General features: G+C 42.9%; 1 protein-coding gene across 2 annotated transcripts in view; it reads left to right on the top strand.

Annotated features, from left to right (window-relative positions):
- The first annotated feature begins 569 nt into the window (after nt 1-569).
- Nucleotides 570-24,979, top strand: part of MAP6 (microtubule associated protein 6) — an 88,778-nt gene continuing 64,368 nt past the window's right edge. The window contains exon 1 of one of the 2 annotated variants that reach the window (XM_059070800.2): nt 570-2,247. In XM_059070800.2, the coding sequence (XP_058926783.1) occupies nt 1,349-2,247 (899 nt within the window). In that variant the 5' untranslated portion in view covers nt 570-1,348. The remainder of the gene's footprint in view (nt 2,248-24,979) is intronic. The other variant, XM_067038478.1, reaches the window with a different exon arrangement.

Here is a 24,979-nt window from a genome sequence, read left to right on the forward strand (position 1 = left end):
GAAAGCCCCTGCATGTCAGGCCTACCCTTTCCCAGGACACGATCTTGCTGTTTCCCACCCTCCCCGACCTCCCCACTTAGGCCCCTTTCAAGAATTTACTTCTCACTGTCTCCCCTGTGGCCCCTGGGCTGAACAGGGATTGGATGGTTCTTGGGAAGCTCTAAGACATCCCTTCCCCAAGGGTCCCCTAGGAAGGGAACAGCTAAGGTACCATCAGCCTGCAGGTTCCTGTTCCCACATCTGAACAAGGTCTGTGGATAAGACTGACAAGTGCTTGGATCAGAAGCCAGCCAAAGGGGTTCAAATCCAGGCCAGAGACTTTGGCCAATAACAGGAGCTTCCTTTTTAAAAAACCTATATTCTGGGACAGACATTTCACTAGGGGTTTCCTCCGTATTTTTAAATTGAATCCCCCCCACCCTTCCCACATATTTGACCCTATTTCACAGAAGAGGAGCCTGAGGCTCCCTCCCAGTGTAAGAACAGCAAGTCATAAGGAGCCTGGTACTTGAACCTACCTAGGCCCCAGATTCTGTTGTTGCCTAGAAACTGAAGAGGGAGGAGCTGCCAGATCAGAGGGAGGAGGGAAAAGAGAGAGGGCGAGTCCCAGCAGCGCGCGCTGACGACAGCAGGTGATTTTTTTTCTGCATCGCGCTTTCTCTCAGCATCTTTCCTGGATTCCCCCCACCCCACCCCACCCTCTGCTGACCGGCAGAAAAGGGTGGGGCCGCTTCCCAGCAGCAGAGACAGCAGCGGCGGCGGCGGCTGCAGCATCATTGGGAGCAGCGGTGGCGTCAACAATGCTCGGTCTCCTCGAGAGGTGATCTCCTCTGAGCCCTGCTAGGTGGCCGGCTGCGACCGGACGCCGGCGGGAAGGAGAAGATAGAGCTTTGTCCGCGGCCCCTGCGGCCACACTGCCCGGCCCTTCCTCTGCGCCATGGCTTAAGCCTGCAGCCACCTCGCCTCGCGTTGCCTTGCTTGGCAGGGGTCTGAGCGCCGCAGCAGCCGCAGGGAGGGGCGCGTCCCAGACGCCCTCGCCCGGGGACTCGGGACGCGGTGTCTCACGCTGCGGTGCCCACAGCAGACCGCGCTCCCGAGACCTGTGCGGCGGCTCCCGGAGGCGTTTACAGCCGGGCATCGAGGGACTTTACGGACTTTCTCAGTGATAGCTCTGCCCACCCAACCTTCCCGGGTGCTCTCTGACGTGGGAGGGCGCGGTAGCTCAGGCCACCAAGGAAAACACGGTGAGAACCAGATTGGCCGGACGAGGGCCAGGGGACTGAGGAAGATTAGGGACTTGCTTTAGAATCGAGCAAGAAGAGGGAGGACTAGCTGTGAGGCGAGCACCATGGCGTGGCCGTGCATCACGCGCGCCTGCTGCATCGCCCGCTTCTGGAACCAGCTGGACAAGGCAGACATCGCCGTGCCGCTGGTTTTCACCAAGTACTCGGAGGCCACCGAGCAGCCGGGGGCCCAGCCGGCGCAGCCTGCACAGCAGGCGCCTGCGCCCCCCTCGGCGCGCGCGGTCGCCATAGAAACGCAGCCGGCCCAAGGCGAAGGAGATGCGGTTGCCCGGGCAACAGGGCCGGCGCCGGGGCCTAGCGGCGAACGCGAGGTTGGGGCCACTTCTGGCCGGAGCGGCCCGGGCCCGGGCTCTGGCTCCGGCTCCACCTCCAGCGCGGGCCCCGCGGACTCGGTGATGCGGCAGGACTACCGCGCCTGGAAGGTGCAGCGGCCGGAGCCGAGCTGCCGGCCGCGCAGCGAGTACCAGCCTTCGGACGCGCCCTTTGAGCGCGAGACCCAGTACCAGAAGGACTTCCGCGCCTGGCCGCTGCCGCGACGCGGCGACCACCCGTGGATTCCCAAGCCAGTGCATATCCCCACGTCCTCCCAGGCGGCGGCGCCTGTGCTCGGGGCGCCTCAGCGCCGGCCGCAGAGCCAGGAGCGCTGGCCGGTGCAGGCCGCCGCCGAGGCCCAGGAGCAGGAAGCGGCCTCTGGAGGAGCAGGTGGCCTTGCGGCTGGAAGGGCGACCAGTGCGGAAGAGCGCGACACACGCAAGAAGCCTGGGCCCGCCTGGATGGTGCGTCGCGCCGAGGGTGGGCTGGGGCCCGAGCAGACGCTGTTGCCCGCGGCCCAGGCCCAGGTCCAGGCCACGGGCCCCGAAGGGGGCAAGGGGCGTGCGGCGGCCGACGCCCTCAACAGACAAATCCGCGAGGAGGTGGCGAGTGTGGTGAGCAGCTCTTACAGGTGAGATGCGGCCCGCAGCTCAGGCCACGGGGCTGGTCATCCTTACCCTCTCCCACAGATTCTCTGCATCGCAGCCCTCCCTGTCAGCCTCCCCCTCCAGCCCAGAACACACCCCCTCCCCCTCCCCAGCCCTGGCCGACTGCTATTTGGCTCTTTCTTTTGTGAGAGCTGTTAGTATTATCCATCCCATCTTGCCAAAGTCTTTCACTTAAGCACTTCAGCCATCTTTTCCCCATCTCTGCCCCATCCCGAGTCCCTGCCTGCCCCAAAGAGACCTTTGCAGTTTCTTCACTGGCTGTGCTTCCATTCTGCCCCACCCAACTCACCGGCTGCATTAGCCTGGGTGCTGCCCCTTGCTGGCTCAGCTGCCGCCCAAGGGCCTCCGTGCCTTCCTGCAGGGCCAATCCTCCCCAAAGAAGAGTGATCTCTCCCCCTTCCCCTCCTCCCTAGCCCGGTTCACTTGGCCCTTCATTCTTACTCCCTCTATCTCAATCCCTGGGAGACGACCAAGCACCACACCCTTTTCTACATTCCCTGCCGGTCCCTTATAGAGCACCCTCCTCTTTCAGCCACTTACGCTGAAGGCAGATTCCTTACACCTCTAGCTGTGACTCACTGGGCAAGTTTCTTAACATTTCTTGGCCTAGGGTTCTTATCTGTAAGACATGATGGATAATAGATTCTTCTCTTAGATTTTTTGTTTATGTATTGATTTAATATTAAATACTCAACATATTTTTGAGCACCTACTATATGCTAAGCACTGTGCTAGACATTTTGACGATTAAATGAAATGATTCAGGAGGAGAATTATGCCTGGCACATGGTAGGTAATTAGTACATCTTGGTTCCATTCCAGCCTTCTACATTATGCCTCATTATTTTGAGTTCCACTTCCCAGGCACTTCCAGCCTTCTCCCCTATTGATGCATCTCCTTTCCTTTCATGTTTGCCAAATGTGGTTCTCATTCTGTTACCACCAAGAACCCCCTCTTCAGTACATTTAAATTCCCTTTAAATGAATGCCTTCAACAAGAGCATATTTATTCATTCTTTCTCTCTCTTTCTCTCTCTCTCTTTTTTCTAGAATTCTCCCTCTGCTGCAGCCTCAGTCCTTCCAGTCTGCTTTCTCACCCTTCATTCATTTAATATGTATTTCTGAATGCTTAGCTTTCAGTCCTGCCCTTATGTTTCAGATGGAAACAATTAGCTAACAGATCACTGTTGACTCTGAATATGTGACATTGGGTTTGGGGTCTCTGCAGAAGCAGAGGTACATGATGAGTAATTGAGCTAGAGGTGTTCAAAATGTGGCTTATGGGGTCCTTCATCAATGCCACAGCCAGTTGCCTCCTTCCTGCAGGAGGGTGTGGACAGGAGGACTGCAAAGTTACTGTCTTTTGCCAGGACCTTATATATAGCCTCATCAGACTGATGTCCTTCTCTATTAAATATGACAAACACTCCCTCTTATGCTTAGAAAGAATAGCATTGATAGACATCCTCTCTTGTTAAGACAAAATCTGCCCCCCACTCAGGTATTACCTCTGGAAAGCATTTCCCAATGAAAAGGGGCAGTTAATCAATTGGCCCCTATTCCTTCTTCCTGAATTCCACCTCCCACCTGGCATTTGTCTCTTGGTGTCTTGTTATCATGACCACACTGGTTCCCCAGGAATACACCACTTCCTTTTAAAGCTCTGGGTCAGGCAAGGACATGGATCCTTTTCCTTGGTTCTAGCTATGAGAAGGTGGAATTTTCACAAAATCTTTATGCTGTTACCAAGGAGAATGAAAAAGAAAAGAAAGGGGCTTCCCTGGTGGCGCAGTGGTTGAGAGTCCGCCTGCCAATGCAGGGGACATGGGTTTGTGCCCCGGTCCGGGAAGATCCCATATGCCGCGGAGCGGCTGGGCCCGTGAGCCATGGCTGCTGAGCCTGCGCGTCTGGAGCCTGTGCTCCGCAGCGGGGGAGGCCGCAGCAGTGAGAGGCCCACGTACCGCAAAAAAGAAAGGAGACAAATAAGAAAGGGGAATTTTTTAAAAAGCCAAGATACAATTTTATGACTCTGTCATGGCTTTGTTGTTTACAAGGCCCTACCTTTGTTCCCTAAGAACCCTAAGTTTGGCCTAACATCACAGATTTCTGGACTAGGCTCTTCATCATCCTACTCCCAGTCTACCACCCTGCGGCAGGTGGAACCTTACCACCTACCAGATAGAATCTACCTCTCCTCACCTCAGTACAGTCAATGCCAATCAGGAGAGATCCAGATTCTCAAATCTCATTTGATGATCCTACTTAGTTTATGTTTCCAGGCTGGTAGGACTTGCTTTGTTCATAAATGATGGTTCAGACAGTCAGGGCATAAACCACCCTTCAGACACAACTCACTCCAAATATTTTGGGTTGTACCTTTGTTCTGTGTAGCCTATTTCCTCCCAAACAACACCTTAACTGTGCAGTAAGCATGTCATGCTTTACAGTTAGAATTACACACATCCCGCAAGTGAGTTGATTGAATAGGGGCAGGCTATGCTCTTGTAGCTGGTAAGAATGATTATTTTTCATAGCTATCAGAATTTCATCAACCTATCAAGGAAAATCTCTGTGTACCTCAAAAAACATTTTTTTCTAATTTGAGTATTCTGTAAAATTTAATTATGCATATGACTTTGGGATCAGCAGTCCCATTTTGCTGTATCATCAGAAGGGTTTTGAAGCATTAGGAGAATAAGTATTGCTAAGAAACATCAATTTCTTTAATGGACAATTTAAGTACTTGACAAATTTGATGTGAAATTTAACATTATTTTTTGTTCCAGAAGAAAAATTAACTAATAATAGGGAAATGCACTTTGGGTGAAAGTAGATATGAAGAAATAAGATAATCAATTAATTAAGTATACTATAAAGAAAAAAATGCCTGGAAAGTATAGGCTTATCTGGAACATTGATTTTTTTCCCCGCTATTCTCTCACATCCTTTTCCTTGCTAGGATTCTAAATATCTCCTGAATTTAAGTATGTTCCATGTCTTCTGTAGATGAGCCTTACATCACCTTAGAAGCCAAGCTGGGCTACATTTCACTGATAATTTGATTGACAAATCCTTTTCTTCTGCCACTCTACATAAATCATGGTGGTTTACACCATGGTGACTGGTTCATCTCATGGGCTTTACAAATGACATCTGTCACGTAACATCAGTGTGAGCAGTTTGCTTAAATAGAGAAAGGATATACAATCCATCAGCTTGATATATTGGTACATAATTTAAAATATATATTCAGCATCCAGAGTCATATACAGGCTATTTGGTTTTCTCCTGCAATGTACAATCAGTAGATAACAGCAAATGTCCTTTGACACTATGGTTTTTGAGAAACCTTCCCTGTTCAACAGTTCATTTAATTCATAACCTGTCCACACTAGCCTGAGACTTTTTGCATTCAAGTGGCATCTGAGGTATCTTTAGAATTATTCTCAATCATGAAGTTGATTTTCAATACATTCATATTACATAAATGATATTATAAAATTGAGAAACATGTCTTCGTTATTTTTAATGTTAAGGATGGATTTTACTGCACAGCTATTTGTGACTTTAGACCTAGCATTCTCAGTTAGGAAATAGATGAGTCATAGGAGGGGATTAAAATTCCTCTCTCAGCCAACCCCGTTGCCCCAGCCATCAGTTAAGAGTGATAGATGGGGTAGCAGGTGCTCTCCATAGAAATGCTAATGAGCAACTTTTCCTGGAAGAAATCAGCTGGGGCACCAGGAGGTAGAATTAATAAACCAGAGGCAAAATAGTACTTGAAAAATGAGAGCAGTAACAAGGAAATCAGAAAGAAAAAGAACCTTTCCTATCTGCCCTGTAGTCTTCCATAAAGGTTAGAGAAAGGCCCATCTGACTTGGCTTATGCTATACAGAACTGCCTTGTGCCTACAGGGCAACTGCCCGTTTCCCTAGGATCTTCCTGACTAAATCCCAGCAATACTTCAAGGCCAATCTTAGATACTAGCCTTCAATAACGCCTTCCAGGTCCTGCCAGGCAGGACTAATTTTTCTCTTATTCCCTTTTCGTATTCTGTACACTTCTCATTGTCTGCTTGATTGTAAGATTCTTTTTTTTTTTTTTTTTTTGCGGTACGCGGGCTTCTCACTGCTGTGGCCTCTCCCGTTGCGGAGCACAGGCTCCGGACGTGCAGGCTCAGCGGCCATGGCTCAGGGGCCCAGCCGCTCCGCAGCATGTGGGATCTTCCCGGACCGGGGCATGAACCCGCGTCCCCTGAATCGGCAGGCGGACTCTCAACCACTGCGCCACCAGGGAAGCCCTGTAAGATACTTTTATCTCTATCTGCCTCCCTACCAGATAGGAACACTTGAAGGGAAGGGCTGTATTTTGTTCATCTCTGTATCTCTCACAGCATAACATTGTGCCTAACTATCATATAGGTTTGTTGAATCCAGTGAAATTTTTAAAGTTAGATGAAAAATTTATTCACCTACATATTGATTCATTTCATTCAGTTTCATTTAGCTGAATTAATTTTGGAAAATGACCACCAAGCCCCTGCAATGTATCAGACAGGATACTGGAGATACCAAAAAGTGATAACCCTATGTAAAGAAATTGTGTTTTCTTTAATCAAAATAAAGGGGGAGTCCTACTCGGTTAGCACTAGAAGTAAATGTTCAAATGGGGAAGGGCAGCAAACCTTACAGACCTGACTCTAGGTGCACCTTCACCCAGGGCAGTGGTCCCCAACCTTGGCTGTACAATGGAATCACTGAGAACTTTAAGAATGCTGTTACATAGCTGCCTTGCCCAGAGATTCTGATTTAATTGGTCTGGGGTATAGCCTGCGCATGTGAATCTTTTCAAACTGCGCAAGATAATTCTCGTGCAATTCAGGTTATGACCTCTTCCCTTAAGACAGAGGTTCTCAAAATTTAGTACACAAAAAAATCATCTGGAGAGCTTTCTAAAATGCAGATTCCAGGGCCTCAGACATGCTGATTCAGTACTTTTAAAATAGAGCCTAAGAATCTATATTTTAAGAAGCACTCTAGGTAATTTTTAATGCAGGTGAACTTCAGTCTTACTTGCGAAAACACGGCTTGGGAAAATTTGCTATCTTTAAGGTATTGAGTTTTCCCACATACAAATGTGGTATTGCTTGCCATTTATTTGTCTTTTTGTCCTTCACTTACATTTTGTAATTTTCTCCACAAAAGTCACATACACGTGTGCGCGCGCGCGCACACACACACACACACACACACACACACAAAATAGTTTTTAAGTTTTATTTTTCTATATTTAAGCCTCTAATAATATAATTGGATTTAACTTTATGTATGGAATGAGGCAGGGAACTGATTTTCTTTTTTCCCATATGGAAAGTCATTTATCCCAATACCATTTTTAACAGTTCAACTTTTCCCCATTAATATCCCCACTGAAATCTCTTCTATCACATAAGGGTCGCGTATGCTTGAATATATTTCTGAGATCTCTGTTCTATTCCATTAATCTGAGTTAATGCCATACTATCATCTTTTTTTCTGAGCTATTTAAAATTAGTTTTCCTATTTTCAAGCATATATCTTATTACAATTTCTAATTTGTTATTGCTCATATGTATTAATTTTTATATGTTTTTATTGTATTCAACTTTACCACACTCTAATTTTGTTTGTAGATTCTCTTGGACTGTCTGTGGAGATAATGTATACTTTTAGCAAATACCAGTTTATTGTCTTCATTCTGATATTCATATATTTTTGTGTGTATGTATATTGCTACACTGGTGAGGATATGCATATAGTTTTTTTTTTTAATGCTTTTTCTTTCTTTCTTTCTTTCTTTTTGGCTGCGTTGGGTCTTCGTTGCTGCACGGGCTTTCTCTAGTTGCTGAGAGCGGGGGCTACTCTTCATTGTGGTGCGTGGGCTTCTCATTGTGGTGGCTTCTCTTGTTACAGAGCACGGGCTCTAGTTCAGTAGTTGTGGCACACAGGCTCAGCAGTTGTGGCTTGCAGGCTCTAGAGCACAGGCTCACTACCTCTTTGTAGTGTTGATTTGCATTTTCTGCACGGCCTTTGTTGCTCCACGGCATGTGGGATCTTCCTGGACTAGGGCTCAAACCCGTGTCTCCAGCATTGGCAGGCAGATTCTTAACCACTGCACCACCAGGGAAGTCCCTCCATATAGTTTTGATAATAGGCTTCTTTGTCTTGAGACATGGGAATGCTTCTTAAGTTTCATCATTAAGTATGAGGATTGCTCTGTGTCATTATAATATAGCATCATATCAGGTTAAGAAACTTGTCTTTATGCTAGTTTACTAGGGGTTTCTAAAAATGTGGATTGGTATTGAATTTTTTTTTGAATTTTTGAATTCCATTTAATTTATTTTTATATACAGCAGGTTCTTATTAGTTGGTATTGAATTTTATTAAATGATTTTTTTGGCATCAACTGAGAAAGTCTTATGGTTTTTATTTTTAATCTGCTAATAGATTTTTCTGATACTGAACCATCTTTCCATTCCTAGGATAAATCTTACTTAAATAAAACTATAGTTTATGATGCTGAATTCTTTTGCTACTTTTTATTTGAAATGTTTGCATATATATTCATAAGTGAAATTAGTCTAAAATTTTTTCCTTTTTTATATCAGTCTGGTACAGTATTGGAATCATGGTTATGTCTATAAAGTTCGATAGTTAGATTTTTCTCTTTTTCAGTTATTTGGAACAATTCTTATAACAAGTACTCCTCCTCAAATATCTGGTAAGAGTCTCCTATAAAGCTCTCTGTACCTGGTGTCTTTTTCATGAATAGACTATTTTTTACTACCAGTTTGATGTCTTTAATAGTTATTCATTTATTCAGCTTTTGTATTTCTTCTTGAGCCAATTTTAGTAATTTATATTTCTCTAGGAAATGTTATAATTTTTAAAAATTTTTTAATTTTTTGACATAAGTGTCACCATAGCACTATCTTGTAGATTTTAAAATCATCTCTACTTATCTGCAGTTACATCCCCTTTCATACTTAATATTAATTGGTGCCTTCTCTCTTTTTTTCATAATTGTCTTATTGAGGTTTGCTTAGTCTTTTCAAAGAATCAAATTTTGGTTTTGTTGATCATCTCCCTTTTCAGTAAGTTTTGCTCTTATTTTTACTATTCCTTTACCTTTTATGCTCTGAGAGGTAGGCATAGGTCATGTTAGGAACAGTTTTATATCCCTGGATGAGAAGTTTGGATTTTTTTTTTTTTAAAGAAATGAGTCACTGAAGGAATCTAGGTAGAGGAACTACATGATAGTTTAATATGATTTGAATTTTATTAATGTCCCACTGACCGGTGACCAGGGGAGTTTAGAGGAAGGGTGGCTTTTCAATAACGAGCCTATTGGAATAATCCAGGGACAATGATAAAGCCTGAACTGTGGGACTGGAGATTTATAACATAGTACATACAGTTACTGAAAAACAGATGTTAATGACCAATTGAGATGCAAGGAAGAGGGTAAATCCAGGATAACTTTTTTCTGGTTTGGGTAACTGGTAGTGGTCCTAGTCATTGGAACAGAGATAGGGAGGGTGGGAGGGAGGTTCAAGAGGGAGTTTCTGTACAGCAGAAACTAACACAACATTGTAAAGCAATTATACTCCAATCAAGATTTTTTTTTAAAAAAAGGAACAGACTTTTATTTAGAATTCTATGATGAATGTAGAGGAGAAAAAAGTCAGGAGTGGAAGTTGAGCTTATTTTTAATATCTAGAATTTGAGTTGTCTATGAGATATCTGACAAGAAATTTCAAGGGGCAGCTGAATAAATGGATCTGAAGTGTAGAGAGAGATCCGGGCTGTGATTTGAAACATCCTGTGGATATTATTAAAGCCGTGGGACGAGGTGAAATCATCACTAGAGAGGAAGCAGAGAAAATTAGCCATCAGAGAATGGAGCCCTGAGGGATACATGTATTTGGGCTACTGACAGCAGAAGGGATAACAATGAAAAAGACAAAAGAGTGATCAGAAGGGAGGGAAGAAAAGCAGGAGAGAGACTAATCATGGAGACCACATTGGGCACCTAACTCAGCAAAGCCTTATACTGCCCTGGAAATTTTTACTGAGGAATTACTGTGTGCCAAGCATTTTTCTAGATCATTGGTTGACCTTGCGCAGTTAGATATAATGTTACTGAAACTAACCCACAAAGAGGAGAGGAGATAAGATACGCACAATTAATCCTTGGTTGCTGTCCTAGAAAAAAAAAATGGCATCTAAGGCATCTATGAACTTTCAAGAAAAGTTAAGCCAGTGATAGTTCTAAATCTATAATCACAAAGAATCACTGTGTCCAGGATATAAAACTAAAATAATCCAACAATGTCCACTAGGATTAAAGAGCCATCTCTGTAATCAATGCGGCTTTGGCTTTTCAAATTAGGTCAGTTGTAGACATCTAGACAGGTGAGCTTCTAATTCTCTGCCAAATGAAGAAAACTGCAAATGGACCGTGACCAGCAAACTAAAAATTCTCTCGATGTTCACTAAAGATGCTAGTTTTCACCATTAGAAACAATAGTAGTAGTTAATCAAATGCCTCCTATGTGCCTGGCAGGCTGCTAGAAACTTTAGATGCATTTTCACCTGTAATCTTTATAGTAGCTCTGCAGAAGTGGTACTGTTACTTCCCTGTTAGAGCTGAGGACCCACAAGGCCTCTTGTCTGTCTTTAGGTTTTAAAACTGTTGAAGGCACAGACTTTGTCTAACACTAGTCTTTCTCTACACAGGGCACTTCCTCCACGTCATATTAACATGTATTGTCTCAAACCATTTTCAATCCACTGAATATTGATTAGTGTCTGCTCTATATCTGGCTAATTCCTAGGAAGACAAAGTAGTCCCTGCTCTTGGAAGACTTATGTTTATTAGGCAGAGACAGGTGAGCTGAAAAGTTATAGGTGCCCTAACAAAAAGTCTATGCAGGGTTTGGTGGGGCACAGAGGAGAGAGAGGTTAAGTCTACTTGATTTGAGGGTTATTAGGGAAAGGGTTCGGTAGAGAAGGGACTGGTAGGCTGAATCTTCAAAGAAGAATGGGCATTAAATGGGGAAGGGATCAGTCTGAGTAAAAGTACAGAAGAGAAATTGTCATCAGTTCTGAGGAGGTAGAACTTAGAGGTCTGATTGGATGAGGATAGAATGGCGAGAGGTGGACCAGGTAGGTAGGCTGGGCCATCTCGTTTATCCTGTGAGCCAATGAAGAAGGAGGATTAGGTTTTGGATTTTAGCGAAGGTGACTTTGGCAGCAGTGGGAAGGATGGATTGGAGGGGATTAGACCAGGAGCATGGAATCCAGAAAGGAAGTTGTGGTCTAGGTGAGAGATGATGAAGACCTCCAGCCAGGAAAGGATGTAAACAAGCACTGATGGTACACAATAACATAAGACTACTTGAAAGTCGGCAGAAAGGGAGAGGGAAGACTCTAGGATGTTCCCTTTGGATGCTTTGGATGTCTGGGGAAACAATCATTCACTGAGCTAGATAGCATAGTTTTGGATAAGTTGAATTTGAGGTGTCTTTAGAAAGACTACATGGAGGTGTTCAATAGAAAATGAAAACAGAAACCCACACTGCTGGTAAAGTGTGTATATTGCTACAGTCACCTTATAAAACTCTTCAGCATTATCTATTCAAGTTAAACATATGTTTACTCTATGACCCAGCAATTGCACTCTTGAGTATATACCTAGCAAAAATGAGTGCAGAAGCCTTGTACAAGAATGTGTAGCAGCTTTATTAATAATAGCTAAAAAGTAAAATCAACCCAAATGTCCATCCACAAAAGGAAAAATACACTGTGGTATATTCATACAGTGGACTATCACCTGGTAGGGTATGGTAGACAGAATCATGGTCCCCTTCCCCCACCCCAGAATGTCCAAATCCTAATTCCTGGAACCTGTGAATATGTTATGTTACAAAGCAAAAGGGACTTTGCAGATGTCATTAAGTTAAGGCTCTTGAGGTGGGATGAGTATCCTGGATTATGCAGATGGGCCCATTGTAATCACAGGGACCCTTATAAGTGAAAGAGGCAGCGGTCACAGTGATGCAGTGTGATAAAGACTTGGCCAACCATTGTTGGCTTTGAAGACGGAAGTGGGACATGCACCAAGGAATGCACCAGCTTCTCAGAAGCTGGAAAAGACAAGGAAATGGATTCTTCCTGGAGCCTTCAGAAGGAACACTTTCCTTCTGCTGACACCATGATTCTAGCCAGTGAGACCCATTTCTGACTGTTAACTACAGAACTATAAGGGAATATACATTCATGTGGTCTTAAGCCATTCAGTTTGTGGTAATTTGTTAGAGCAGCTACAGCAAACGAATACACAGGGTTTCTCAATCTCGGCACTACTGACATTTTGGACCAGGTAATTCTTTGTTGTGAGGAGCTGTCTTGTGCATTGCAGGATGTTTGGCATCATCCCTGGCCTCTTTCCAAGCCTGGCCAGTAGCGTTCCCCACATTATCCCCCTCCAAGTTGTGGCAATCAAAAATCTTTCCAGACATTGCCAAAAGCCCTCTGGGTGTGCCAGAATTGCCACTGGTTGAGATCCACTGTTACATAGCAGAAAAAGAAAGTTACTGAAATACTCACTAATATGGATAGATCTTACAGACATAATGATGAGTGAATGAAACCAGATATAAGTGTACTTACTGAATGATTCCATTTATATGAAATTTCAAAAACAGGCAAAGGTAAAGTGATGGTGATGGGTGTCAGAATAGTGATAATCTCTGGGGGTGGGGTGGGTAATTGACCAAGATGTTGGAAATGTTCCATATCTTGATCTGGATGGTGGTCATGTGGGTCTATACATACGAACAACTAAGATTTATGGGCTTTATTCTGTTTGTTATAACTCAACAACAAAAAAGAAACAAATTGCAAACTAAGTAAACGGAGATATAAGTTTGATGCTCAGGAGAAAAGGCAGGACAGAAAAGAAATATCTGGTTATCGATCTGTCAGTGAGGATCAAACCCGCAGGGGTCAGGGAGGGTGGGAAGAAAGAGAGTGAGAAGAAGAACATGCTGAGGCCAGAGCCCAGCCTCCCCGACATATCAGGCACGAGCAGAAGAGTCAGGCAAGGAAGGAGCATGTGTGTCTGTGCTGTTCCCATCCGAGAGCGAGAGCATAGGCCCACTATAGTTCCACAAAAGCTACCCACACATGTATAACATAATAGTAGTCTTCTCCAGCTTCCCTGGTAGCGCAGTGGTTGAGAATCTGCCTGCTAAGGCAGGGGACAGATTCGAGCCCTGGTCTGGGAGGATCCCACATGCCATGGAGCAACTAAGCCCATGAGGCACAACTACTGAGCCTGTGCATCTGGAGCCTGTGCTCTGCCACAAGAGAGGCCGCGATAGTGAGAGGCCCACGCACCGCGATGAAGAGTGGCCCCCGCTCGCCACAACTAGAGAGAGCCCTCACACAGAAACGAAGACTCAACACAACCCAAAATAAATAAATTAATTAACAAATTCCTACCCCCAACATCTAAGAAAAAAAATAGTAGTCTTCTCCATCCTCCCTATCCCGGCATAGTCCATTGTCAGTGTGTGTTTCTTTTCAAATTGAATGAAGAGGCTTTGCAGGAACAAGCCTGATGGAACCTCTTTTGGTAGGAAAATAGGACCCAAGCCCCAAACCACAAAAGCCACCATAAGTGCCTCCACTGTGCTGTTGCTTGTGGTCACTGTCTACTTTGTGCAGTGACTTCAAAAAGCTGGCCAATGTTGTGGCACATCCTAGAGTGCCTTTTTGCAATCTTCTTGGCCCCTAAGAATCGTTCTCTATTAAACTGTAATAATGGGCGAAAGATAGGTGATGGCAGAAAGCAAAAGAGCAGAATGTTAGAACAGAGACATAATTGAGTTTCAACCTCATTTGCTGAGTGCACAATTCCAATTGCTTTAACATATTTTTTTATTTAGACTTTATCCTGACCTTTTAACGTAAACATCTCTCTCTTTAAAGTTGAAGAATAGAGTCAGGGAGGTCTGAGGACTGAGGTCACACAACCAGTCAGCGACTGGGCTGGCTCAGGAGCCTGGTTCTCCTCATTCTGGCCCCCAGCTGTGTCTCACTCGTGGGCTCAAGCAGACCAACATGCCATTCCTGGGAGGGCAGCTACCTGCCCCCCAACTCCCACTCTCCTAAGCCCACACCATCCTCCTTCACCACCTGGTTCTACAGGGGGAGAGGGATGGATGGTTTCACTATTCCTTGTCCTGAACTCTCCATGGATCCCCTTCCCTTCCAGGGCAAGGCCTTGGCAGCTCAGCATGCAGTCAAGGCTTTCCAGGATCTGACCTATCTGGTGCCTCCAGCATTTTTGCCCACTGCTCCCTTCACAACACCTGATGCTTTTTCCTGCAGATTCTCAGTTCTGGTTGTACCTTAAAATCTCAGGGTCCTCAGCGGGTGATCTAGCCAAATCACAGGCTGAGCTGAGCCTTGACAAGCTCCACACGTAACCATTGCTGGATTTTGCTCACAATTTTCCCTCCTGCCTGCCTTCCATCTTCCTTCTAAATCCTTCCTATCCTTTGGGGCTTTTAGTCCATTGTGAAAGAGGCTTATACTATAAAAGCAGGGAATTAGGTTGGATTTATTTGATCATAATATCATAATAATAATGTAGTGGGCTTAGTATCTTTTTTTTTTTTTTTTTTTTTTTTTGTGGTACGCGGGCCTCTCACTGTTGTGGCCTCTCCCATTGTGGAGCGCAGGCTCCGGACGCACAGGCTCAGCGGCCATGGCTCACGGGCCCAGCCGCTCTGCAGCATGTGGGATCTTCCCGGACCGGGGCACGAACCCGTGTCCCCTGCATCGGCAGGTGGATTCTCAACCACTGCGCCACCAGGGAAGCCCTAGTATCATTTTTATTTCAAGTTCAATGCATCATCTTAAGAGCATGCAACGGCTGGGGCTATGGGCTATGAGGATTCAAGGTGCAGAGAACACGGTCCCCCATACAGGAGCTTGCCGTCTTGTGGGGGAGGTAACATGGATGCAAGTATCATAAGTACCAGGCAGGGCCTTTGAGGTTTAATCAGGGCCAGAGTTCTCAAGGGCCACAAGGGCTGGTTAATTCTGTTGGAAGATTCATGGAAGAGATGGTTGTATGAGTCCTGGGCGGTGTCCTGGTGTCCAGTAAAGGATTTGGTAACCACTAAAACTGGGTTTGAATCATCTCTCTCTAATTAAAAATCTGTGTGACCTTGAGAAAGCCTTCATATTTCTCATCAATAAAAGGAGATAATTACAGTGGTGAATTCAGAGTCATGATGAAGGTGCAGGGAGATAATGCTTTTATGAGTGCATGTCCATCAGTAAGTGCTGCCTACTTTTGTTATCACTGAGAGAACAGAACAGAGTGGGTTACCAATAAAAGTCTTTCATTGATTCATTCATTTAACATCTGCCACATCTTGTATCAGGCACTATGCTAGAACCTGGGGATTTAGAAATGAATTACATAGTACCTGTCCTAAAAGAGTTCCTGGTCTAGTAGAGAAACATATTAAGAAAATTATAGTAATGGTAGCAAGTACAATAATAGAAATATGCACAAGGTATTGAGGGGATATAGAGGAAAGGGGGGTCTGATTCATTCTGAATCAGGGGCCACTTCCTGAGGAGGTGTTGACCTGTGCAGTGTGTCAAAAGCATGGAGTTAGTTCCACTGGGAAGGCAAAGATTAGGAACTATATATTCCTTCCTAGAGGTCTTTACCAATGAGATAAGAATGAAGAAGGCCTTTTAAGAATACAATACTTAATAGTAATTCCAGCCCCTCCTAGATATCTAGCTTTATTTGGAGCTTTGCGTTCAAATCCTGCTTACCATTTATTAACTGTATGTCTTTGGTCAAGTTGCTTAACCTCTCTTCTCTGATTTTGTTTCCTGGTTGACAATGACACCTACGTTGCAAGGTTGTTGAAAGACTTAACATTTCATTAAGTCTGTGACTCTCTTACCTGTCATATTTACCACTGCACCCTGAGCACCAAGCTTAGTGCATGGTCTTTAGGAGATGCCTAATAGATTTTAATTGAACAAATGAATGAATGATGTATGTGCAGTACTTAGCATAATGCTTAGCCCATAGTGAGTGCTCAGTAAACAACAACTATCCTCATCATCCATCTCCCCAGTGGGTTTGAGTACCACTTGGCTAATATAAAGAGGTAATTTTGCCCTTCTGTGTGCACACATTCTGTATTTCTGGGAACAGAACCCTGAACTGCTCAGGTAAAAGATTTTCTGTGAGTGTTTTTAGTCTGACTTAAAGGATCAGGGAAGATCTCAGAGAGGAGGGTATCATCTGAGCTGAACTTTGAAGGATCAGCCGATTTCAGTAGACAAAATGATCAGTGGCAGGGAGGTGACACACTGCAGGCAGAAGGGATAGCTGGAGTATGTGGAGCTAGATGTGCATTTGGGGACCACAGCTATTCAGATATGGCAAATGTTCCCAGTGTGAGGAATGATACGGCAGGAGGCAAGTCTGAAAAGGTCTAGACCAGTGATCGGAAATTTTCTGCAAAGGGATAGATAGTAAATATCTTAGGCTTTACTGGCCCTTATGTAACCAGAAAGAACAAATTTCCAAAAACTTTTTATCGATGAAATTAAAAATATAATAATAAAAATAGAATATAACCTTTCGCAATATGGGTCTACTAATGAGAAGAATGGATTTTTTAGGGGAATAACATTTGCTGAAATCGGGTTCAAAATTAGTGATCTTTTTCATCATATTGATTGAAACATTTATCTACAAAAACCATTCTTAGCTCCTGGCTGAACAAAAGCAGGTTGAGGGACAAATTTGGTCCGGACCATAGTTTGTCAATCTCTGATCTATATCACTGAGGACGGAATATTGTGCTACCAAGGTTCAGACTCTGTATTTAAGTAGCAAATCACCTCCTGAACAGAGTACCTGAGAATACTTGGTTTGATCCTGCCTTATTAAGCACATCATTTATTCTTCCCAAGTGACATAGTCACTCTCTTGTTTCCTTACGACTGAAAAGCAACAGGGCACTGATGTACATGTGAGAGTCTCTTTGTCTTTATATATAATGGGTAACCAACCCATCTCTCATAGCAACCAAGGATACAAGGTACAGGAGTCTCCATTGTGAAATATTATTAGTCTCTAGCTGCTGTGACCATCCATTTGGGGTTTCCCCAGGTGCTGGAACAGGCTTTAAAAGAAATAGACAAGGAAATAGTGGTATTAAAAGTTGTAGAGGGACATAATCCACTTGCCTACGACTCAGCATCCAAGAAAAGTTTGGAAGAGAGCTCGACCATGAGAGTTTTGTTCTGACTCCTCAAAGAAGCCCCTGATCCACCATGCCTCCAGAGTCAGCCAAAGGCTGGCTATGAATTGGAGAGACGTTTGGTGATTCTAGCTGCTAAGAATCTAATCTAACACCATTCTCTGGGGAGCCTTTTTAGCACATCCTGATAGTCCTAATTCAAACAACATTTGTGAGAAGGTGATACTTTATAAGTGCTACCTTAATCTCTACCTAAACGGAGGAATTTTGGTAAAGAGTATTACTTTGTGAATGAATGGATTCAATTCAATTCAATTCATATTCAATTCATTCATTCAGTTTAATTCAATTCCTATTTGTTGAGTACTTCCTCTGTATAAGACACTGAGCTCAGGTCTGGGGATATGACTGTGAGGTCCACAGTTGAGACATCCTGATTTACTCTGTGTCTGTTCCTACTTCAATAGCAGGGAGATACATGAGGAGGAGGAAGATGGTGATGATGATGATGGAAAAGGAGGAAAAGGCAAAAGATCTTGCACTGACAGAAGCATGAGTGCTTTTAACCAGAAGGGTGTTTAGGGCTGGGGGCAATAGAAGGGGGAAGAGTTCTGAAGAAATTGTGAGGAATGTAAGGGAAATTAATAATCACTGATAGATGAATGGATAAAGAAGATGTGGCACAAATATACAATGGAATTGTATATTACTCAGCCATAAAAAGAAATGAAATTTCTTTTCACTCTTTCTTTCACTCTATCATACAGAGTGAAGTAAGTCAGAAAGAGAAAAACAAATACCGTATGCTAACACATATATATGGAATATAAGAAAAAAATAGTTCTGAAGAACCTAGGGGCAGGACAGGAATAAAGACACAGACGTAGAGAATGGACTTGAGGACACAAGGAGGGGGGTGGGGTAAGCTGGGCAAAGTGAGAGAGTGGCATGGACATGTATACACTACCAAATGTAAAATAGATAGCTAGTGGGAAGCAGCCTCGTAGCACAGGGAGATCAGCTTGGTGCCTTGTGACCACCTAGAGGCATGGGATAAGGAGGGAGGAGGGAGACACAAGAGGGAGGGGATATATGTATAGGTATAGCTGATTCACTTTGTTATACAGCAGAAACTAACACAACATTGTAAAGCAATTATACTCCAATAAAGATGTTAAAAAAATAATAATAATCACTGATACTGATCTGGTAGCCATGGTGCAGTGGATCAACCAAATGTCTTGGCATCAGATAAAGCTCAGTTCAAATCCCAGCCTTTCCATTTACTATTTATGTAAACTTGGTGAAGTTATTTCAAGTCTCTGAGCTTCAATTTCCTCCTCCAGAAAATGGGCAGTATTATATGTCACAGGTTGTGTGGATGTGAACATGTTTTGTAAACCATTAAGTCCTGCAGTTTTAAATATTTATACTCAGAAATGAGCATGGAACCTAAATGCACAGCACTTTAGAGGCCAGGAGAGCAGTCACTTCAGGGATCAGGCTCTGCCCTTAAGTTCCTGGATTACCGCTATGAGCAAGACAGATGCGGTTCATCATGGGTGAGCAGTACAATAGATATGGTGTTAAGCATGCATTCTGATAAATAATGTTAAACACAGCTGTGAGGAATTTTAGGCAAGGAAAGCACAAGGTGCTAATGGAGCACTTAATGAGAGCTGACAGGCCTAACTAGACCAGGAGTTGGAGCTGTCATCTGAGGAAGTAGCATTTGAGCCGAGCCCTGAAGGATGAAGATGAGCCTTGACGTCTGCCTTCCCGTGTGACCCTGAACAAGCCTCTCCTCTGGCTTCATTTTCCTCACCTGTCACTAGAAGGCTGGTCCAGTCCCCTCTCAAGTCCTTCCCAGTGCTAAAGGACCAGACTCAAAGACCCCAATGCATGGTACCAGAGAGCCCTTGTCATTGGCTTGCAGTAGACAACACAGGGTAGAGGAGGGAGCACGACTGTGACTGGAAAATCCAATGACATTGAAGAGGGAGCTCGTGGCTAAGGATCTGGTTTCATCCATTTGATACTGCTCTTATTCCCTGCTAAATAGCTGATGCTGTCTTGTCTGAGAAATCGTCAAAGCACTTTCTCTTTTCTTTCTTTTTTAGAACTTTAAAAAATACTCTACAAAGAATAGTATAACACCCATATTGCTACTACCCAGAATTTTTAAAATTATTATATTTACTTCCAGTCTTTTTTGTGTTAAAACATTTTTTCTTTCATAGTAAAGGTCTTTTTGCCCACCTGGCCAAAAGACCCCTTCTGTTCCTCCCTCTACTCCCCAGGAGGTCACCACTTTGGGTGTACATACCTCTTTATCCATAAACTATGTAAGGCATTGCTGTGTGTGTGTGTGTGTGTGTGTGTGTGTTTACTTAAATGACCTCCAATGCTATGTATCATTCTGTGACTTTGTTTTTTTCACTCAACACTATATATCTTGAAAAGATACAAACATGCATATGTAAACATCCACTCACATAGTTCCTCCTTTTTAATGGCTGTATAATCTACCAGCATATGAATATATTACATATTTACATATTATTACTTATCTTTATTTATATTTAGGTTTTCCTAATTTTTAACTATCACAAATAATATTGCAATGAATTTTCTTATGTCTCTCTGTGAATATATTTATGAGTTAAACATGAAACTGTTGGATCTTGGGTTGTACACATTTTACTAGATATTGGAAAATTACTGGGTTCATTTATACTTCAATGAATAATGTATAAAAATACCCCTTTTGGGCTTCCCCAGTGGTGCAGTGGTTGAGAGTCCGCCTCCCCATGCAGGGGACACGGGTTCGTGCCCCGGTCCGGGAAGATCCCACATGCCGCGGAGCGGCTGGGCCCGTGAGCCATGGCCGCTGAGCCTGCACGTCTGGAGCCTGTGCTCCGCAATGGGAGAGGCCACAGCGGTGAGAGGCCCGCGTACCACAAAAAAAAAAAAAAAAAAATACCCCTTTTTCTTCTAATGTCAGAATTTAAAATTTTTGCCAATTTCATAGTGTGGAAATGGAACATTGTTTATTTAATATTTCCCTAATTTTCAGTGAAATTAAGAAGCTTTTCATGTGTTTATTGGCCATGTGCATTCCTCTTCTGTGGACTGAATATTCATACCCTATGGCTGTTGTCCTATTAAGAGGTTATCTTTTTTTAAAATTGATCTACATTGATTCTGATTATTAATCCTTTTTCCTGTGTCTTGTCTTTTACCTTTATTTACAGAGTCTCTTGTCACACAGAAATTTTTCATTTTAATGTATTCAGTGTATTTAGTCCTTGCCTTTATGGTTTATGTTTTTATTCCTAATTGAAGAAATACTTCACTATCCCAAAGGGAGAGACTCATTCTTTTATATTTTCTCCTGATAACTTCAAAGTTTATTTTCATACATTGAGGGTTGTAATACATCTGGAATTAGTTTTTCTGTATAGTGTGAGATAGGGATATGTTTCACATTCTTCTGTATAGAAGGCCAGTGATCCAAATCCACTTGTTTGAAGGGTCATTTTCCTCCCGATTTAAAAAGTTCCCTCTGTCTCATAGCAAGTTCCCTCATTGGTGTGGATCTGCTATGGGCTCTTTATTTTGTTCAATGACCTAATTATCTGTTCCTCACAAACACCACACTTATTATTATAGCCTTGCAATGTGTTTTGATTTTTAACAGGGAAGTCTCCCTCTGGTTGTTTTTTGTTTTTTTCAGAATTGTCTTCATCTTTCTTAGGCATTTACCCTTTCATAATTATTTTGGACTCAGTTTTCAGCCACCACAAACATTACTGTTGAGATTTTGATTGGACTTGGGGTAAAGTTATAGATTAATCTGAAAATTGATCTTGAATAATACTGAGTACTTCTGTGTGTAAACAAGATTCTGCAGATGCAGAACCTAGGCATACGGAGGGCAGACTGGACTGCACCATTTTATCTAAAGGACTTGAGCGTCCTCAGATTTTGGTATTCGTGGAGGTCCTGAAACCAACCTCTGTGGATACCGAGGGATGACTATATGTCATTACATTTACACAGGTTTTCTTTTATATACTTCAAAAAGGTCCTTTTCTCTTTGTTTTTCCTAGATGTTTTCTAGATTTTGTTGCTGTAGTGAATGAGATTTTTTTTTCCCATTGTCTTTTTTTTTTAACATCTTTATTGGAGTATAACTGTTTTACAATAGTGTGTTAGTTTTTCTTTTACAACAAAGTGAATCAGTTATACATATACATATGTTCCCATATCTCTTCCCTCTTGCATCACCCTCTCTCCCACCCTCTAGGTGGTCACAAAGCACAGAGGTGATCTCCCTGTGCTATGTGGCAGCTTCCCACTAGCTATCTAATTTACATTTGGTAGTGTGTATATGTCTCTGCCACTCTCTCACTTTGTCACAGCTTACCCTTCCCCATTGTCTTTTCTAATTGGTTGTTGGTGATGCATAGGAACAATTTGATTGCTGTATACTTACCTTGTGCCTATAAACTTGCTGTATTCTCCCATTAATTCTAATATTTTCTCTTCTGATTGTCTTAGATTTTCTATTTGCCATGATTTCCTTTGCTCCTGCTTTGATCTATTCCTGCCTTTTATTGAATTGATTAAAATTTTCTGTATTTCCTTCTGTGTAGAAGTTATACATTCTATTTCTGTTTTTTATTGTTGTTGGGTCGTTTTCTGGTGGCTATCCTTATTTTGTCAATCTGTATATCTCAGTTTCCAGTTAGTCAAACTTTACCTCTGATCACCCCTCCCAACCTGCATGTTCTTGTTGTCTTATATTTTAGCTCATCTTTGCTTTATAAGACATTTCATATAGAAATAATCAATAATACATTTTTAAACATTTATTTATTTATTTTTGGCTGCATTGGGTCTGTTGCTACACACGGGCTTTCTCTAGTTGCAGCGAGTGGATACTACTCTTCGTTGTGGTGCACGGGCTTCTCATTGCAGTAGCTTCTCTTGTTGCGGAGCACAGGCTCTAAGTGCATGGGCTTCAGTAGTTGTGGCTTGCGGGCTCTAGAGCGCATGTTCGGTAGTTGTGGTGCACGGGCTTAATTGCTTCACGGCATGTGGGATCTTCCCGGACCAGGGCTCGAACCCATATCCCCAGCATTGGCAGGCAGATTCTAACTACTGTGTCACCAGGGAAGCCCTAATCATAAATTTTTATATTCAGTTCTTATTTAGACTTGCCTTAATATTCAGCAATATTTTGCTCACCATTGTTTTTTGACTATCACTCTTGCCTTCTGGAGTATGTCCTTTGTCTGAAATATCTTTATCTCACTTCATGCTTTAGTGATAGTTAGCTGAGTGAAGAATCTAGGTAGACAAGAGTTTTCTCTCTCTCTTTGAAAACTTCATTCCACTGTCTGCTGGGCTCTGTCATTACCTGTGAGGAGTCTGCCATAACTCTAACAGTCATTCGTTTCCGTGTGATCTTTCTTCCTTGTTTTTATTTAAATGTTATTCTCTTTGTCTTTGCTGTTCTACCCTTTACTATAATGCATCTAGGCCTGGATTTATTTTTATGCTTGAGACTCACTGTTTTCCTGAGTTTGAAGATGCATTACTTCTTCAGTTCCATGAATTTTTCAGGCTGTATCTCTGAATAATGCCTCTCTCCTTTTTCTCTGTTCTCTCACCTAGAACTTACATATACTGTTTCTTCTCATATATCCTCCTTGTCTTTGAAAGTCCTTCTTACTTTCATATGTCTTATCTCTTTGTGCTTAATTCTGGATAATTTTCTCAATTTGTCACTAATTTTCACATATATGATTTTACCTCATCCACTGAGTTTTTCATTTCTATGGTATTTCATTCTAGAAGTTCTATTTGATTTTTTCAAATATGCTATTCTTTTTTTCATAGTGCCCTATTATCTCATTATGATTTCTTTTTCTTTGTGTCTTTAAACATTTATTAAGTAGTCTCTTTCAGGTCATGATGTTATTTCAAGTTCTTAGGACACTAATCATCATGGCAAACCATTTCCTCATATGGTTTTAAAGTTTTTGTTGTGGGTTGTAAAAGTGGCCTCCTAGAGCAATTATGCATAATTAAGGACTCCTCACACCCATGCTGAGCAGATTGATTGGTTGTGACAGACTTCCCCACCCTTGCCATCATCCCCACCTAGACCTTTAGCAGAAAGGGGCTTCCTTGTTACTTCTCTAGGCCAGCAACTCCCTTACCCAGCAGGAGTGCCTCTGTGGCCCTGCTTCATGCTGGAGTTTCAGTTTCCACTCCCCAGACTCCAGAGGCCTGGTCTCCTCCCACTGCCTTACCATTAGAGCTGATACTGGGGTCCAAGGGTTCCCCTCGGCCATAGTGGTGTCACTTCTCAAGCTTACTGCTCTGATGTGGGGATGCCTTTGTTTTTGGCATCTGAGGTTTCCCATTTATTTCTTTTGAGCTCATCTCTGAAAGTAAAAAAGATTTTTATTATATTTTGTTATAATTTAGCCAGCATTTCTATGTGTTTTAAGGGGGGGGAGGAGAAGTTAGCTTACTCAACCAAATTTCCATTCTTGGATGATCATATTATCTGCGATTAATGACAGTATTTTCTCTGTCTTCACAATCTTTCTCCCTCTTATATATTCAGTTTTATCTTATATCATTGTCTAGGAACACCAGTACACCATCGCAAAGCTTCTCCATAGACTAGTATAGAGGCGGAGGAAGTATAATATAGTGGTTAATTTTGGTATCTAGCAAGTCTGGATTGAATTCAAGCTCTGTGACTTAATACCTCTGGTTTTTGTGCGGGTTGCTAACTTATTTAAACCTAGTTTTCTCATTTATAAAATGGGATAATAATGGTATTTACCTTGAAGAATTATTTTTAGAATTAAACTAGTTACTGTATGTAAACCACTTGGATTAGTACCTGACACATAATACAAGTATCATAAATATTAACTATCAGCAGTAGTAGTTGTAGAAATAATAGTAAAAGTTTAGTATACATTATAGCTAGTCTTCCCAAATCTGTTGTAGAGGTTTTTTATCTGAGACTCAGAGAGGTTGAATACCTTTCCCAGTGTCTCATAGCTAATAATGGGAAGCATAATTTACACCCCAGAACAGGCCTTCTGAAGCTGTATCTTCCCCTCCCTAGATTATCCTACCCCCATTGGAGTAGTGGTTTGTACAGTTGCAAAATCAGGCCCTGGGCCGAGTACTTGCCAGGCCATCTGTGGAAAACTGGCTGACAAGGGTCCTGGTACCTTGCTCAGCACTTCCAGAGCAAACGGAGAAAAGCTCAGGGCCAGGCAGGATTCTTGAGAGGAACCTC

The sequence above is a fragment of the Kogia breviceps genome, chromosome 7 (assembly GCF_026419965.1).
Source record: "Kogia breviceps isolate mKogBre1 chromosome 7, mKogBre1 haplotype 1, whole genome shotgun sequence".
Classification (NCBI taxonomy): Eukaryota; Metazoa; Chordata; class Mammalia; order Artiodactyla; family Physeteridae; genus Kogia; species Kogia breviceps.